General features: G+C 48.6%; 1 protein-coding gene across 2 annotated transcripts in view; it reads left to right on the forward strand.

Moving 5' to 3' along the window:
• The first annotated feature begins 1,436 nt into the window (after nucleotides 1–1,436).
• LOC119966295 (tensin-3-like) overlaps nucleotides 1,437–18,624 on the forward strand; it is a 533,488-nt gene continuing 516,300 nt past the window's right edge. For both annotated transcript variants that reach the window (XM_038797763.1, XM_038797764.1), the window contains exon 1: nucleotides 1,437–1,881. In XM_038797763.1, the coding sequence (XP_038653691.1) occupies nucleotides 1,699–1,881 (183 nt within the window). In that variant the 5' untranslated portion in view covers nucleotides 1,437–1,698. The remainder of the gene's footprint in view (nucleotides 1,882–18,624) is intronic.

Here is an 18,624-nt window from a genome sequence, read left to right on the forward strand (position 1 = left end):
TCCTGACTCCCAAAGCCCATCCACTATCTACAAGGCACATGTTAGGAGTGGAATACTCCCCACTTGCCTGGATGAATGCAGCTCCAATAACACTCAAGAAGTTCAAAACAACGTAGCTCGCTTGATTGGCACCCCTTGCACAAACACTCCCTCCCTCCACCATTGACACAGTTGCAGCCATGTGTACCATCTACAAGATGCACTGCAGGAACTCATCAAGATTCCTTAAGCAGCACCTTCAAACCTACAACCACAACCATCTAGAAGGACAAGAGTGCAATGTATACGGGAACCCCACCACCTGGGAATTTCCCTCCAAGTCACTCACCATCCTAAAATATATTGCCATTCCTCCACTGTCGCTGGGTCAAAATCCTGGAACTCTCTCCTACATCACAGGGACTGCAGCAGTTCAAGAAGTCAGTGCACCATCATCTTCTCAAAGACAATTAGAGATGGGCAACAAATGCTGGCCTCGCCAGCGATTTCCACATCTGGTAAATGATTTTTATAAAATTGAGAAACAGCAATTAACATTAATTATATAAATCATTAAATTGGATCACAAAAATTGAAGTCACTTTTGTGTCATGGGCACAAATGGTCATGTGTATGAATTCGAAGAACTTCTACAACCCCTCAGAGACAGCTTTAGAGGCCCCAATAGAACTAATGACGTGGTCAGAGAATCAGCTTTTTCTCCTTTGGAGGGGTGTCTTTGAGGGAAAACACCCTGAGTGGAAGCGTGGAATAAATGCTGAAGCAGAGGGCAAGTGTCTGGACTCAGAAATGAGTGGAAAAGAATGATCAATAAGGAAAGGCGAGACCTTGAATGGAAGGAAGAGCTGGAAGTCAGGAAACTTGGGAGGTTGACAATGAGAGATGCAGGAATATTTCAAGACCTGCATACATGAAGTGGTCGCCAGCTTTACGAGCATATTAATAATTGCCTCACGCCACTAACATGTGTGAATGTAACTCGGCAGGACTGGCACACTTAATATATTTTGGAGTAAAACCTGTTAAGTTCTCAAACTGGGGTCAAGCATGATCGATATTAATTACAGATTTAGTACATTTACCTGGATTGCGATTCACGATTTCGTTGTTATTTTCCTATTTAATACGCGGAGTAAATGATAATAAGAGAATGTTTGAGCACTGATTGACTCTCAGACAGTCCAGGATGCGAGGGGCACTCCGGGTGACTGCTGAAGCCCAGAACTTGCATTGGGAGGCACACAATAGCAACCGGAGCGGGTTTTCACACAGCTCCAGATTGTAGGAGCGATACTTGGTATAAATGTGAACTTCTCACTCAGCACCTCCACCAGAGGCAAAAACTTCACGTTTACTCTTCTTTGCACCTGTCGCCCACCAAGCAACAGAAGGCGGGAGCATTTCATGTGAAAGTCGCAGAGGGAGAGAGCAGCCACTGAATCCTGACTGGAAAGCCAAAGCCCCCTCCCCCCTCTGGTTTCCTGTTTTGCCCGGAGTTTGCGGCGATTCCCGCAGCCCCGCTCCTCCATTCACCCCCCCACAAAGAGCCGGGCCAACTCCAAGGAGAGCGCTCACACCGGGAAAAGATTCCAACTTGAGCTGCCGGATGCCTGCCTTGTGGCATCGGTTTGGCGCTGGAGTGATTGTTGTGAGACGCCGCGTAACTCAGTGGGGGAGAGCTGTGCAAGTTCTTCAGTAATGGAGGAGGCTGCTGGGCGCCCTTGGAGCAGGCGGCGCTTCGCTTGTCCCACTTGTTTGGTGGTTTTCTGCAACTTGGAGGAAATGCATTTTCATTCCAAGCTCTTTCACCAACTCCAGCTGACTGCTAGCCAAGAAGAAACCGGCACAAAGCACCCAGGAGAACAGCTTCCAACCTTAGCGGTGAGTTTTCCTCATTTCATTTGTGTGTCTGCGTTTTCACTTCAAATCTTGTTTCCCAACCCGGGCTGGAAACAAAAATGCTTTCAGCATGAGCGTTCTGCATCTTGCAAATCGTTCCTATAATATATAAATTCCTATGATAAATACTCCATTCGATTCGCAGGGCAACACACATCCATCTGTCATGTGATACAGAACAGTAGCAATATTTCAGAAGTGAAATGGGGCAGCTTGTGACGAGAGGGCCTTGGTCCAATGCTAGCTAGAAAGCTGACCAAACACTCCTATTTCCCCCCTTGATGATTATGTATTCCAACCTATAAGTGTTTTTTTTATCAAGTTTGAAACTAACCTGCAAAGGGGTGCCACCCTGCAAAGTCTCCCAAGAATTTTCCTGCTGTAAGCAGCCCAGAGAAAAAGCGTATCCAGCTGCGTTTCAATTTCGATATACAAATATTCAGCAGAAGAGGAGACTTACCGGGTGTGTGCAGTTGACCAGGTGATAAAACCTCCAGTACACATTCCACCAGAGTTGGTAACCCAACAAACGAAAACAGAAAATGTTTGAAAAATTCCGCAGGTCTGGTAACATCCGTGGACAAATAGAATGAACATTTCGAGTCTGATGTGATTCTTTTTCAGAGCTAGCTGACTTGAAATGTTAACCCTGTTTCTCTGTCCACAGATGCTGCCTGACCTGCTGAGTTTTTCCAGCATTTTCTGTTTTTGTTTGTTGTGTATAGGCAGCTGGGCGGCACAGTGGTTAGCACTGCTGCTTCACAGCTCCAGGTTCAATTCCGGCCTCAGGTGACTGTGGAGATTTTACTGTCTCCCCGTGTCTACGTAGGTTTCCTCGGGTGATCTGGTTTCCTTCCACAGTCTAAACGTGCAGGTTAGGTACGTTGGCCATGCTAAATTGCCCTTAGAGTTCAAAAAGGTTAGTTGGGGTTATGGGGTAGGATGGAGATGTGGGCTTAAGTAGGGTGCTCTTTTGCACTGTAAATTCCATGATTTCCATTATCTGCACTATCTTACATTTATTCTGCCTATATGTCATACCGTTGGTTGTTCTCCATAATCCAAGAACATATATTGGTGGACTGTGGATTATCAGAGCTCTAGGGGTTGGGTGTAGTAGGTAGACTCCCTGCCCCTGAGGGAGGGGCTCTAGGACCTGATGGCCAGGAAAGGCCATTATTTTGGCAAACGTGTTGATTGTCAATCCGCAAGTCCTTCCGATACACCTCTGGCAGGCACGAAGTTGTGGTATTCATAGAATTTACAGTGCCGAAGGAGGCCATTTGGCCCATCGAGTCTGCGCTAGCTCTTGCAAAGAGCACACCACTTAAGCCCACACCTCCACCCTATCCCTGTTACCCAGCAACCCCACCTAACGGGCGCAATTCTCCGCACTCATGACGGTGCGGAGAATAGCGGGCGGGGTAAATTTTTACGGCCACGCTGGTCTGACGCCCTCCCGCTATTCTCCCCCCCCCCCCCCCACGCCCGCCTCGAATCGCTGCCCGCCGTTTTTTTTACGGCGAGCAGCGATTCTCAGCTGGCCGATGGGCCGAATTCCAAGCCCTTTACGACCGTTTTTATGAACGTCAAACACACCTGGTCTGACCGTTCGTAAAAACGGCCGTAAAGTCCCGATCTGGTGAACCATGGCACCGATTGGCACAGCAGTACCACGGCCGTGCCAAGGGTGCCATGGGCCCGCGATCGGGCACCGATCGCGGGCAGCGGGTACTTACCCCGCGCACTCTTTATCCTTCCGCCGCCCCGCTGTATCCATTCGCGGGGCGGCTGAGGGGCATACCGGCCCGCGCATGCGCGGGTTTCACGCAAATGCGTGATGACATCATCCGCGCATGCGCGGGTTGGAGTCTTCCAATCCGCGCATGCGCGGCTGACGTCATGTGACGCGTCAGCCGTCGCAAACTCTGGCTAGCGGGCTTAACGAAATTCGTTAAGCCCGCGATGCCGGAGTTCATGGCCGCGGGATGCCAGCCCCGACCGGGGACCAGAATCGGTTCCCGGTCGGGGGGGCGGAGGCTGGCGTCAAACCCGCCCGTTTTTGACGCCAGCCTCACTATTTCTCCCGGGTGCGGAGAATCACGCCCAACCTTTTTGGACACTAAGGGCAATTTATCATGGTCAATCCACCTAACCTGCATAGTTTTGGACTGTGGGAAGAAACAGGAGCACCCGGAGGAAACCCACGCAGACACTGGCAGAATGTGCAAACTCCTCACAGGCAGTGACCCAAGCTGCAAATCGAACTTGGGACCCTGGAGCTGTGAAGTAACTGTGCTAATCACTGTGCTACCGTGCTGCACATGATATTATTCATCGATACTTGGGAGCACAAGTACCAGATTTTGTTTTTAAGATATGTTTAACCTTGTGTCCTGTTTAATGCCACATTTTGACCATTTCTCAAGGAAATATTCTAACTCGTCAATTAGAAACTAATTGCTCATGGTTCATGGAACAGGAGGAGGCCATTTTGCCCCTTGAACCTGTTTTCCCCATTCTGTGTGATCATGGTTGTTCTGTTTCTCAACTTACTTGCATTGGCTCCATATCTTTGTATGCCCTTATGTAGTAATAGTCCAGCAATCTGAGATTTCACCCTTTGAAGAAATCCTTCCCGCTTTTCTTCTGAACGGCCTGGTTCTGTTTTTGGAACTTGACTCGCCCACCAATGGAAAGGTTTATTTCTCAATTTTATTAAATCCTTTCAAATTCTTCAAACCTCAGGCAAAGTACCCTTTGACTTTCTGTATTCCAGGGATTACAATCCTAGTTTTTGTAATATCATAATTTAACTTTTCCTCCATACTTGGTTCCCACCCATGCTGAATGACTGACAAGACAGGTGAAGTATGAACTTTGGTCAGTTTGCATGGCTGGATTTTCCTGGAACAGGGAACTAGCCTGTCACCAGAGGCTAAAGCTTGGGGGGAGGAGGAGGGGGGGGGGGGGTTGGCATTACATTGAGCATGGCTGACCAGGAGATCCGCTCGCTCTTGGCGCCTGCCAGAGGTGTATTGGAAGACTTCCAGATTGACCATCAACTTGTTTGGCAACATTATGGCCTTTCATGGCCATCAAATCCTGGAGCCCCTCCCTCAGAGGCAGGGAAACTACCTACTGCACCCAATCCTTAGAGCATCGATATTCTAACGAATCCACAGGACTCTTCCAAAGCCAGTGTATCCTTTTAAAGGTTTAGTGCACGGGACTGTACATAGTACTCCAGATGTGGTCAATCAGGACTTTGAATTTCTGTAACAAAATTTCCTCCACTTTTATAGTCTAGTCATCCCGTTACAAAGAACAACATCTCATTAACCTATTTGATTATTTCATGTTCATCATTAATAAACTTCTGTGATCTGTCTACATGGATGCATAAAATTCTTTGGACCCCCACTGCTTTTCACTTTTTAAATAATACATGGAAATTGGTCAGTTTGTTGCAACTTGAAAATTCTCTGTACTGGGCGGGCTCGGTATTAGGTCAGCAGAAATAGCTAGTATATCATTTTTTGTGTAATATAGTGAAGCGTATTTTTGTAGTACTGCAATAAATCAAATAATGTGTTCAATTTTGAGGAGAGCAATGTGTACTATGTAATGTAAAACATGTTATTTTGTTCAAAATGACCCGTGTCACTCAAGGCCAAAAAATCTAATTGTTGGAAAGGAAACAGATGCTGAGATTGCTCATCAGAACACGAGCAGGCTATTCCTCAGTGTGTTTAATTGTTATATGGCGTACTTTGGCCTTCTGTATAAAAGCCTGTGTCAGAATTGTATTTGAGTGATTCAAATTAGGTAGATTTACATAGAAATGTAAACAGACATTTCTATAAAGATTGATGCAGTGAAAGTTTGGTGAAATGCAGATGGCATATTTTTGTTCAGTTACATTTTGTCTTGGACAATATTAAACAACATGAATTAACGTAAGGTGCTCCCAGGAGGCATGTTGTGGTGTGCTTTCAAAGAAGGAAACAAGAATGCCAATCAGGCCACAAAAAATATAAAGTTGATGGACTGAAAGTGTCATGTGATGTCCCTTTAAGAAAGGTTTGGTCTTACCACATGACTTGTAGCACGGCTTCAGTGATGTCATTTGTGAGTGGAGCTAGGCTGTGGCTGTCAGGTGAGAGGGGTTGAGTGTTTGGGTTTCAGTTTCAGTTTGTTGCTTTGGACTGCAGAAGAGAAGCAGTATTTCCCTGTTTTCATTTTAAAAGCTGTTCCAGGGAACTGAAAGCACATTAGGGCAGCACAATAGCACACGTGGCTACACCACGCCAGGATACCAGGTTCAATTCCCTGCTGGGTCACTGTCTGTACGGAGTCTGCACGTTCTCCTTGTGTCTGCGTGGGTTTCCTCCGGGTGCTCCGGTTTCCACCCACAGTCCAAAGACATGCAGGTTAGGTGGATTGGCCATGCTAAATTGCCCCTTTTAAGTGTTCAAAAAGGTTAGGAAGAGTTATTGGGTTACGGGGATAGGGTGGAAGCAAAGGCTTAAGTGGGTCGGTGCAGACTAGATGGACCGAATGGCCTCCTTCTGCACTGTGTTCTATGTTCTATTGGGTGTGGCAAACTGCGTTAGTAACTTTAAAAATAGAGTTGCTTTCTGGAAGGGTTTTCGAATCTGCTCCTTGGAGGCTGGATCTCAGGGAAAGGAGCAGACCCATTCAAGTGAGATGACAGTGTGCTGGGTCATGTTCTTTGAAAGGGGTTTTGGTTTATTGGATTTTGTATTGAATTGGAACAGCGACTCGGGGGGTGGGGGGGGGGGGATTCATTAAGAGTTATATACATAGATTATTGTAGCTATTGTGTTTTCTTTATGTTTGTAATTGATAAATTCTTGCTGTGTTTTATATATGCTAACTACATTTTTATAATAAACATTGTTTTGATAAAAGTGCCTAGGAAGTCTGATTAATCACACATGAAGTGAGGGCTCTTGTGCTCATCCTAGCCAAATTCAACATAAAAGTTATAGGTCAGGTGAACATAATAGACTTTGGAATTTCTAAGCCCTGGCCCATAACAAAAGCAATGTTTTACAGAATAGAGCAATGAGCCAGTTTTAGGAATAACAATTAATATTTAGAATAGAGTTCTGAATGGTGGCGGACAATTAAACAACTGGATGGGGGAGCCCAGCATATATCAGTGCAAAACATTTGCAATCATCTTCAGCCAGGAATACCGAGAGAATGATCCATCTCTGCCTCTTCCTGAGGTCTCCAGAATCACAGATGCCAGTCTTCAGCTAATTTGATTTGCTCTGACATCAAGAAACAGCTGAATGCACTGGATATTGAAAAGGCTAATGGATCTGGCACCATTCCAGCAATGTGCTCCAGCACTAGATGCATCCTAGTGAAGCTGTTCCAGTACAGCTACAATATCATCATCCACCCAGCAATATGGAAAATTGTCCAGGTATGTCCTCCACACAAAAAGCAGGACAAAGCCAACCAAGCTAATTATCGTTATCAGTCTACTCTTGATCAAATGAACATACAAATTAGGGGCGTAAGTAGGCCACTGAACATCTCAAGCCTGTTCTGCCACTCAATAAGATCATGGCTGATCTGCTTGTGACCTCGACCCCGCATTCCTGCTCACCCCGAAAACCTTTCACCCCCTTGTTAATCATGAAACTATCTAGCTCTGTCTTAAAAATATTCAACGACTCTACCTCCACCCTCTTTTGTGAAAGAGAGATCCAAACACTCTCAACCCTCTGAGAAAGGAATTCTCCTCATCTCTGTCTTACTTTTAAACTGTTCACCAATTCTATTTTTCCCCACAAGGTTATGGTATTACGGGGATAGGGCAGGATGGACAGGGGAAGTGGACCTGGGTCGAGCGCTCCTTTGAAGGGTTGATGTCGACTCAGTGGGCTGAATAGCCTCCTGCACTGTTGGGATTCTATGATTCTAAGAGGAAATATCCTTGCCACATCTGCCCTGTCAAGATCCCTCAGGATCTTAAAAGTTTTGATCAAGTTGTGTCTTATTTTTCTATATTCCGGTGGATACACACCTAACCTGCCCAACCTTTCCTCAGAAGAAAGCCTGCCCATTTCTGGTGTTGCCAAAGTGGTGGAAGGTGTCCGCGACAGTGTTATCAAGCAGCACTTACTCAGCAATAACCGGCTCACTGATGCCTAGTTTGATTTCTGTCAGGGCGTCTCGCCTCCTAGCCTCTATTACAGCCTTGGTCCAATCATGGAAAAAGAGCTGAAATTCAGAGATGAGATGAAAGTGATTGCCCTGAACGTCAAAGCAACAATTGACCACGTATAACATCAAGGAGCCCTAGCAAAATTAAATCAATGGAAATCTGTGGGGGTGGGGAGGAGAAATCTTGCACTGGTTAGAGATCTACCCAGTGCAAAGAAAGGTGGTTGAGTTTATTGGAGGTCCATCATCTCCATCCCAGGATATCGCTGCCGGAGTTCCTCAGCATCGTGTCCTGGCCAAACTACTTCATCAGAAAGGCAGCAGTGGGGTTGTTCGTGGGTGATTGCACAGTTCACGACTCACCACGGCTCTGAACAGAAAGCGAGCCTCTCCTGAGTGGTACGTGGCGCAGTGGTTAACACTGGGACTACAGCGCTGAGGATCTGGGTTTGAATCCCGGCCCTGGGTCCCTGTGTGGAGTTTTCACATTTCTCCCCGTGTCTGCGTGGTTTTCACCTCCACATCCCAAAGATATGCAGGTTAGGTGGATTGACCACGCTGAATTGTCCCTTAATTGGAAAAAAAAAATTGGGTTCTCGAAATTTATTAAAAAAACAAGAGCGCCTCTACCAATATCCCCATCCTCCATAATGGGGAAGTGGTCTGTGTCCATAAACAGCAAAATCTGGATCATATGCAGGCGTGACCTGATAAGTGGCAAATAATATTCATGTCACACAAATGCCAGGAAATGACTACCTTCAGCAAGTCCCTTGACATTATTCCTTGACATTCAATAGCACTGCCATTGCTGAATCATCCTCTGTCTACAACCTGGGTGTTACAATTGACCAGAAACTGAACTGGACTAAACATCAATACCGTGGCTCCAAGAGCTGGTCAAATGCTGGAAATGTTGCTGCAGGTAACTTGCCTGCTAATTCCCCAAAGTCTTTCCATTATCGATGAGACACCAGTCAGTAGTATGATAAAGTATGGCAAGGTAGCACAGTGGTTAGCACTGTTGCATCACAGCGCTCGGGACCCGGGTTCCATTCCCAGCTTGGTTCACTGTGCTGAGTCTGCACGTTCTCCCCGTGTCTGGGTGGATTTCCTCCGGGAGGTCTGATTCCCTCCCACAAGTCCAGAAAGACGTGCTTGTCAGGTGAATTGAACATTCCGAATTCTCCCTCCAGTGTATCCGAACAGGTGCCGGAGTGTGGCGACTAGGGGATTTTCACTAACTTCATTGCAGTGTTAATGTAAGCCTACTTTTGACAGTAATAAAGATTATTATTATTATTACTGTCCGTTTGCTGAGATGAGTGCAGTTTCCCATCCACCATCTTTTTTTTTAACAAACATTTTATTGAGGTATTTGTTTTGGCATTGTAATAGCAGCAATATAAACAATGCACATAAAAATATAAATCCCATCCACCATATTCACCATTCATTCCCTCCACTACTGATGCACAGTGACAGTAGTGTGTGCCATTTACAAGATGCACTGCAGCAGCTTACCAATTATGCATTCACGAAAGCTCCTTCAACAGCACCTTCCAAAGCCATGTCCACTATCACCTACGGAAGGAGAAGGACAGCAGGCATGTGGGAACATAGATCGTTCAATCTGTATAGACCTTATCATAGAATCTACAGTGCGTAAGGAGGCCATTCGGCCATCAAGTCTGCACTGACTCTTGGAAAGAGCACCCTACTTAAACCCACACCTCCACCCTATACCCCTAACCCACTAACCCCACCTAACCTTTTTTGGACACGTAAGGGCAATTTATTATGGGCAATTCACCTAACCTGCACATCTTTGAACCTGTAGGAGGAAACCAGGAGAACGTGCAGGCTCAGCACAGACAGTGACCCAAGCCGGGAATTGAACCTCGGACCCTGGAACTGTGAATCCACTGTGCTAACCACTGTGCTACCGTGCTGTTGGTTTGTGCATGGTTTTCCTCATTTGTTACTCAGTTTCTGCTCTAAACAACACCGCCCCCACTACCCACATTGATATGTTTCTCGGCTTTGCCCAGTTAATGCATCTCAATCTTTACTGTCGTGAACATTTATTGCAGCTGGTGCAAATTTTCCATTTCCCATTGAAGATATTGCTTTTGTTAAATTTATTTTGCGGGATTTGGACATTGCTGGGCTAGTCCAGCATTTGTTGTCTATCCCTAATTGCACTTCAGGAGGTGGTAATGAGCTATGTTCTTGAACCGCAGCAGTCCATGTGGTGTAGGTACAAACACTGTGCTGCTAGGGAGGGAGTTCCAGGATTTTGACCCAACAACAGTGAAGGAACGTTAATATATTTCTAAGTCAGGATAGTGAGTGACTTGGAGGGGAGCTTGCAAGAGGTGGTGTTCCCATGTACCTGCTGTCCTTTTCCTTCTGGATCATAGTAGTCGTAGGTTTGGAAAGTGCTGCCTAATGATCCTTGGTGAGTTCTTGCAGTGCATCTTGTAAATGATACACACGGCTGCCACTGTGCATCTGTGGTTGAAGGAGTGAATGTTTGTGGAAGGACGAGCAATCAAGCGGGCTGCTTTGTCCTGGATGCCGTTAAGGTTTTTGAGTGTTATTTGGAGCTGCACTCTTCCAGGCATGTGGAGAGTATTCCATCACACTCCTGACTTGTGCCTTGTAGGTTATTGACAGGCTTTGGGAGGTCAGGGTGGGTCACTCGCCAAAGGATTCCTACCCTCTGATCTCTTGTAACCACAGTATTGATGTGGCTGGTTTCTGGTCAATGGTCACCCCTGGATGTTGATTCAGTGATACTAATACCATGAAATGTCAAGGGACAATGGTTTGCTTCTTCTCCCTTATTGGAGATGGTCATTGTCTGGCTCTTGTTTTTTTTTTAGATTGTTCCAATTAAGAGGCAATTTAGTGTGGCCAATCTACCTACCTTGCACATCTTTTGGGTTGTGGATGAAACCTACACAGACACCGTCCACAGGGACAGTTACCCGGGCCGGGATTGAACCCGGGTCCTTGGTGTTGTGAGGCAGCAGTGCTGACCACTGCGCCATCATGTCACCCTGTCTACACTTGTGTGGTGCAAATGCCACTTTCCACTTGCCAGCCAAACTTCGATATGCTCCAGGTGTTGCTGCATTTGTACGTAGACTGCTTCAGTGTCTGAGAAGCCGCAATTGGGCTGAAGAATGTACAATCATCAGCGAACATTCCCGCATCTGGTCTTATGTTAGAAGGAAGGTAATTGATGAAACAGTTGAAGATGGTTGAGGCTCGGACCCTACCCTGAGGAACTCCAGCAGTGATGTCCCAGGACTGAGATGACTGACGACCAACAACCACAATCACCTTCCTTTTATGCCAAGTATGACTCCAACCATTGGAGAGTTTCCCCCCTGATTCCTATTGACTCCAGTTTTGCTACGGCTCCTTGATACCATACTCTGTGAAATGCTGCCTTGGTGCCAAGGGTAGTTACTCTCCCCTCACTACTTCTGCTCTGTGTGTTGCGGTTGTGACAACCTTTGGCCTGCTTTATTCTCTGGACTCCGATCTTAAAAATGACTTGAAACATCTCAAATTTATCTCTACAGGCGTCAGATACAAGTTTGAATTGGAATTAAATCTATGTTGCAAAGGTAAAATGATACACCTGTAACAAACTGCACCACCCAATGTTGTCAATGTTCATTTAATTGATGTTTGAACTCTTCTGCTAACTATAGTCTGATTTTATTGTGGGATTAGAATTAACATTTCTGATTGTTTGACTGACACATGCTCATGTACAAATGTGGCATGCAATCAATTTGTAGAGACTTTTAAAAATGTTGAGCAGTGTCACATCATTGTTATGCTTGCAATTGCACTGTCTTGTTTCCTCCCAAATGGGATTGTTACAAAATGGATCCTACATAGAAAGATGAGTTGATGCAATTTTAAATGAGACACTACACAGCTTTGTAAATTGACCGTCATTGGTGTGTTTTGGATGCCACCATTATCCATAGAATCCCTATCTGACGGGCAGCACGGTGGTGCAGTGGTTAACCCAGGTTCGATCCGGGCTTCCATGTGGAGTTTGTACATCCTCCCCGTGTTTGTGTGTGTTTCGCCCCCATAACACAAAGATGTGCAGGGTAGGTGGATTGGCCTCGCTAAATTGCCCCTTAATTGGAAAAAAATGAACTGGGTACCCTAAATTTATTTTAAAAAAATAATCCCTATCTGTGGAATAAACTGGGCATCCTATTGCATTATATTTATATATGTGCAATACTTCTGCAACATATTCAAAATAAGCTTGTATGATGCACTATGTTCTCAGCATGGTATGGTATTTTTGTTCTGAATTGTGCAGTGTGATTTTACATATTATAAATCTCAGGATAACTATGTTTGGTCGACAATGCAGTGTGTATCGTGCCGGCAATTCAGACTTTATCTTCGTGTGATTTATCTCATTGTGTTTTATTTGTTTCTCATAGATAGATTCAATTATTTTGAGTTAGGTGATGTACCATCAATCTGACACGAGTCGTAGAGAGGATCCAAATATTAGGCTTTAATAAGCTAGATGTGAGCCTGGCATTGGTCGTACAAGGAAAGGCTGACTGCAGCATGGTACGAGCTTTTATACCCCGCCTTGTAGGCGGAGCTACCATCCTCTCGGCCAATCGGCGGAGAGTCACATGACTAACCACAGCCAATTGGCAGAGAGGCACATGACTTGCCTGGGCCAATGGGCAGCGGGACTGCTATAACAATGGCAGCTTGGTTCTAAGGTCATATGATCTCCCTAGTCATACTACCACATTCACCCCTTGGTGAGAAAGAAGCGGTGGGTTAGAGGGGGTGTGGGAAGGAGAGATGGAGGGGGGAGGGTGTCCCATTAGACTGGTAGTATGACTAGAGACCTACTCAAGTAACACCGAGATAACTATGGCTGCCCAGTGGCCCGCGACGAACGTGTAAGAAAAGCAACGAACTATATACAGTGTACAGGAGAGAAAAAAAGACAACAATAACTGTAATAATAATAAAAAACACAGGCAAGGAACATATGCCGAACATGAAAGTCCATACGATCCATCAAATTGACACGATTAGCCAAATGGGTGCCTTCGGTGTCCTGCCGGACCTGCGCAGCGGTGCCAGTGACGGTGGAGCAGTGGTTGTCCGTGACTCTGGGAGCGGCAGTCATGGTCCTGTGTCCGTACCCCTGGTCAGAACTAGCAGTAGTCGGGCCGGGGAAGGGGGTTCCTGTGCGCTGGGTTGCGGGGGCGGCTGGGACTGGGGGGAGGGTGCTGATGCTGGGGGCTGTGGCCGCACGCCGGCGGGTGCCAGGCCCAGAAGGGGTGGGGGCGCTGGGGGCGGTTGGGACTGGGTGGAGGGTGCAGTTGTGGCCGCAAGCCGGCGGGTGCCAGGCCGTGTCCTGTCATCCGTCGGGATACTCCACGTACGCGTACTGCGGGTTTGCTTGGAGTAACTGGACTCTTTCAACCAACGGGTCGGACTTGTGCATCCGCACATGCTTCCGGAGCAGGATGAGTCCAGGGGTGGCCAGCCAGGTCGGGAGTGGGGTCCCAGAGGAAGACACGAAGACGTTCGTGAGGTGTTTGATTCGTGGCAGTACAGAGGAGATACCGAATAGAGTGGAGTACGTCTGGGAGGACCTCTTGCCAATGGGAGACCGGGAGACTCCTGGACCGAAGGGCCAGTAGGACGGTCTTCCAGACTGTACCGTTCTCCTGCTCGACCGGACCGGTACCCCGGGGGTTATAACTGGTCGTCCTGCTAGAGGCGATGCCCCTGCTAAGCAGGAATTGACGCAGCTCGTCACTCATGAAGGAGGACCCCCGGTCGCTGTGGATGTACGCAGGGTAACCGAACAGGGAGAAAATGGAGTGGAGGGCTTTGATGATGGTTGTCGTGGTCATGTCGGGGCAGGTAATGGCAAGAGGGAAGTGGGAGTACTCGTCAACCACATTTAAAAAGTATATGTTACGATTGTTGGAGGGGAGGGGACCTTTGAAGTCCATGCTGAGATGTTCAAAGGGGCGGGAAGCCTTTACCAGATGCGCCTGCTCGGGGCGGTAAAAGTGCGGTTTGCACTCTGCGCAAATATGGCAATCCCTGGTCACGGTCCTGACCTCCTCGATGGAGTAGGGCAGGTTGCGGGTCTTGATGAAATGAAAGAAGCGGGGTTACCCCTGGATGGCAGAAGTCCGCGTGGAGGGTGCGGAGGCGGTCTATCTGCGCGTTGGCACAGGTACCGCGGGACAGGGCATCAGGAGGCTTGTTGAGCTTCCCAGGACGATACAAGATATCGTAGTTGTACGTGGACAACTCGATCCGCCACTGCAAGATCTTGTCGTTCTTGATCTTGCTCCTCTGTGCATTATCGAACATAAAGGCCACTGACCGTTGGTCTGTGAGGAGGGTGAACCTCCTGCCGGCCAGATAGTGCCTCCAATGTCGCACAGCTTCCACTATGGCCTGTGCCTCCTTTTCCACCGAGGAATGGCGGAGTTCGGAAGCGTGGAGGGTCCGAGAGAAGAAGGCCACGGGTCTGCCCGTTTGGTTGAGTGTGGCTGCCAGAGCTACATCAGACGCGTCACTCTCGACCTGGAATGTGAGGGACTCGTCGATAGCTCGGATTGTGGCCTTTGCGATATCCGCTTTGATGTGGCTAAAGGCCTGGCGGGCCTCTGTCGACAGGGGGAAAGTGTTGGACTGGATAAGTGGGCGGGCTTTGTCGGCGTAGTTGGGGACCCACTGGGCGTAATATGAAAAGAAGCCCAGACAGCGTTTGAGGGCTTTGAGTGAGTTGGGGAGAGGCATTAGGGGGCGTATGCGTTCGGGGTCGGGGCCTATTACTCCGTTACGCACTACGTAGCTGAGGATGGCTAGACGGTTGGTGCTAAACACGCACTTATCCTTATTGTAAGTGAGGTTAAGGAGTTTTGCGGTATGGAGGAATTTTTGGAGGTTGATGTCGTGGTCCTGCTGGTTATGGCTGCAGATGGTGACATTGTCGAGATACGGGAAGGTGGCCCGTAAACCGTATTGGTCAACCATTCGGTCCATCTCCCTTTGGAAGACTGAGACACCATTGGTGCCCCATTAGGGGCAGCAGGGTAGCATGGTGGTTAGCATAAATGCTTCACAGCTCCAGGGTCCCAGGTTCGATTCCCGGCTGGGTCACTGTCTGTGTGGAGTCTGCACGTCCTCCCCCTGTGTGCGTGGGTTTCCTCCGGGTGCTCTGGTTTCCTCCCACAGTCCAAAGATGTGCGGGTTAGCTGGATTGGCCATCCTAAATTGCCCGTAGTGTCCTAATAAAAGTAAGGTTAAGGGGGGGGGGGTTGTTGGGTTACGGGTATAGTGTGGATACGTGGGTTTGAGTAGGGTGATCATGGCTCGGCACAACATTGAGGGCCGAAGGGCCTGTTCTGTGCTGTACTGTTCTATGTTCTATGGTGACACCGAATGGAACCCTTAAAAAGTGATGGAGTCGCCCATCCGCTTCGAACGCGGTGTACTTTCGGTCACCCGGGCGGATGGGGAACTGGTGATAGGCGGACTTAAGGTCCACCGTGCAGAAGACCTTGTACTGCGCGATCCTGTTAACCAGGTCGGAGATACGGGGGAGAGGATAAGCGTCCAGCTGCGTAAACCTGTTGATGGTCTGACTGTAGTCAATGACCATCCGTTTTTTCTCCCCAGTCCTAACCACCAGCACGTGGGCTCGCCAGGGACTGTTGCTGGCCTCATGACTCCTTCCTTTAGCAGCCTTTGGACCTTGGACCTGATGAAGGTCCGGTCCTGGGCACTGTATCGTCTGCTCCTGGTGGCAACGGGTTTGCAATCCGGGATGAGGTTCGGAAACAGGGAAGGGGGGTCGACCTTGAGGGACGCGAGGCTGCAGACAGTAAGGGGGGGGGGAATAGGGCCGCCAAATTTAAAAGTCAAGCTCTGTAGGTTGCACTGAAAATCCAGTCCAAGAAGTGCCGGTGCGCAGAGGCGGGGAAGGATGAGAAATTTATAATTTTTAAAAGCCCTTCCCTGGACCGTGAGGTCCGCTACGCAGCACTCGATGATTTGGACGGAGTGCGAACCCGATGCCAGAGCGGTTTTGAGCTTTACTGGGAGGGCAGGGAGCACGCAGTGACTTACCCTGTTGGGGTGGACGAAACTCTCTGTGCTCCCGGAGTCCAGTAAACAGCTCGCTTCGTGGCCGTTGAGGCAGATCTGCATGATCGCCGTGGAGAGCGTACGGGGCCGTAATTGGTCCAGAGTCATCGAGGCGAGTCGCGGCAGAAACTCGGAGTTGTCATCCACAACAAAGTAGTTGTGTTGCTCGTTTTGGGTAAGTGTGTTTAACACTCACTTGGCTCTGTTTCACGTTCTAAGCTCTGGAGTCGCCAGGTGCCGTAAAGACACCGTCACAAGTATCAAGGTCAAGTTCAAAGCAATAAAGCTGTACACCAATTAGTAAGTCCAAAACAATTAGAGTTTATTATAACACAATTATAATAACACTCATGCACACGCTAAAGATTCAACTTACTTCTACCACTAGACAACCAGTACTTAGCTAAGAAGGAACTGCGAGGTCAGGGAACAAGGCCTTTGTTCTGGTCTGGTCTGCAGGCTTCGGATCACAATCAGTCGGCAAGGGTGTCAGTAATGCCGGTTTCAGGTAGCGGTCGTTGTTTAGGCACTTACATATTGGCAGCTGCTGCTCGACGGCTGATGTAGAAGACAGGGGTCTGGAGGCTGGAGTCGGAGGCCGGAGACAGGAGACGGAATCATGTGTGGGACCCCTCTTTTATAGGTCCCAGGGGGTCCGCGCCCCTTTGGGCGGGCTCCCTCAGCTACTGGGGATCGATTGGGCCTCTTCCCAATCGATACGGTTTGAACCCCCCAATCCTAGGGCTGTATCTTGATCGCTGGGGCGGTTCTTAGGACTTATTGTCCTGGGCTTCTCTGGCTCCACCGTGCCTGGTCTGCTATTGAATGTATTGATTGATACTTAATTTGTGTCCATTGTACCTGGGACTGGCCCGGTATCACCTCATTACTATGCTAACGGCTTTCCATTTACAATGCTGCCTGATCTCTGCAGCTGTCGGGAAACTGGTTTCTGCAATTGTTTCAATGCATAATTGCTTCTGCAAGCTGTTTGCTGTTTAACATGTCCGTTTTCCCTGCACTCTTTGCAGTCTTCCATTTTGTGTTTGTTAGTGGCCATCTTAGATGGCTACAGTTGCTTGCGGGCCATCCGAGCCGATCCAAGATGGCGGCACCCGTCAACTGCACGTGTAGTCGGGGGCCCAAAATGGCCACGCCGCGGGTCGCACGTGGCATCGGGGGCCCAAGATGGCGTCGTCCGGGAATCACCCGTAGCGGGGGGGGGGGCAGCGAGGTCCGCGTGCCACACGGGGCCCTAGATGAGCGCGGTAGGGAGATCCGGGATGGCAGCGACCGACTTCGATTGGCAGACGGCCGCAAAGTGGCCCTTCTTGCCGCAGCTTTTACAGACTGCGTTGCGGGCTGGGCAGCGCGGGCGGGGATGCTTAGCCTGACCACAAAAATAGCAGCGGGGGCTTATCGGGGCGTCCCGCATCGCAGGTCTGGGGCTCTGAGTCGGTGGGGGCGAGGAGGGTTGTGTGACACGCTGCCCAAGGAGCTGCAGCGCGGTCAGGGGCATACACGCACGTGTTGCGGTCACCGACCTCCAGAGAGGATGCGAGAGTCCGTGCCTCAGCGAGGCTGAGAGTGTCTTTTTCGAGAAGTCTCTGGCGTATCTGAGGTGACGGCATGCCTGCGACAAAGTCATCCCAGATTAGCAGTTCCGTGTGCTCTGCCGCAGTAACTTGCGGGCAGGTGCAATTTCTCCCCAGGATAATGAGGGCCCGATAGAATTCTTCGAGGGACTCAACGGGGAATTGTTGCCTTGTAGCCAGGAGATTCCGCGCGTAGACCTGATTCACTGGCCTGATAAAATGTCCTTTTAGCAGGTCCATAGCGACATGATAATCCAGCTCATCTTCAATCAGTGAGGAGACGGCGGTGCCCACGAACGAGTGGAGGATGTGGAGTTTTTGCTCCTTTGTCGGGTGATTTTCTGCAGTAGCGAGGTAGCCATTAAAACACGCCAGCCAATGTTTAAAAGTGGCTGAGGCTTTTGCAGCATGCGGGCTGATGCGGAGGCATTCGGGCTTGATCCGCAGTTCCATCTTCAAAATCTAGCTTATTAAATTGAGGTACCATCAATCTGACACGAGTCGTAGAGAGGATCCAAGTATTAGGCTTTAATAAGCTAGATGTGAGCCCGGCAGTGGTCGTACAAGGAAAGGCTGATTGCGGCATGGTATGAGCTTTTATACCCCGCCTTGTAGGCGGAGCTACCATCCTCTCGGCCAATCGGCGGGGAGTCACATGACTAGCCACAGCCAATTGGCAGAGAGGCACATGACTTGCCTGGGCCAAAGGGCAGCGGGACTGCTGTAC

This window comes from Scyliorhinus canicula, chromosome 5, assembly GCF_902713615.1.
Source record: "Scyliorhinus canicula chromosome 5, sScyCan1.1, whole genome shotgun sequence".
In the NCBI taxonomy this organism is placed as follows: domain Eukaryota; kingdom Metazoa; phylum Chordata; class Chondrichthyes; order Carcharhiniformes; family Scyliorhinidae; genus Scyliorhinus; species Scyliorhinus canicula.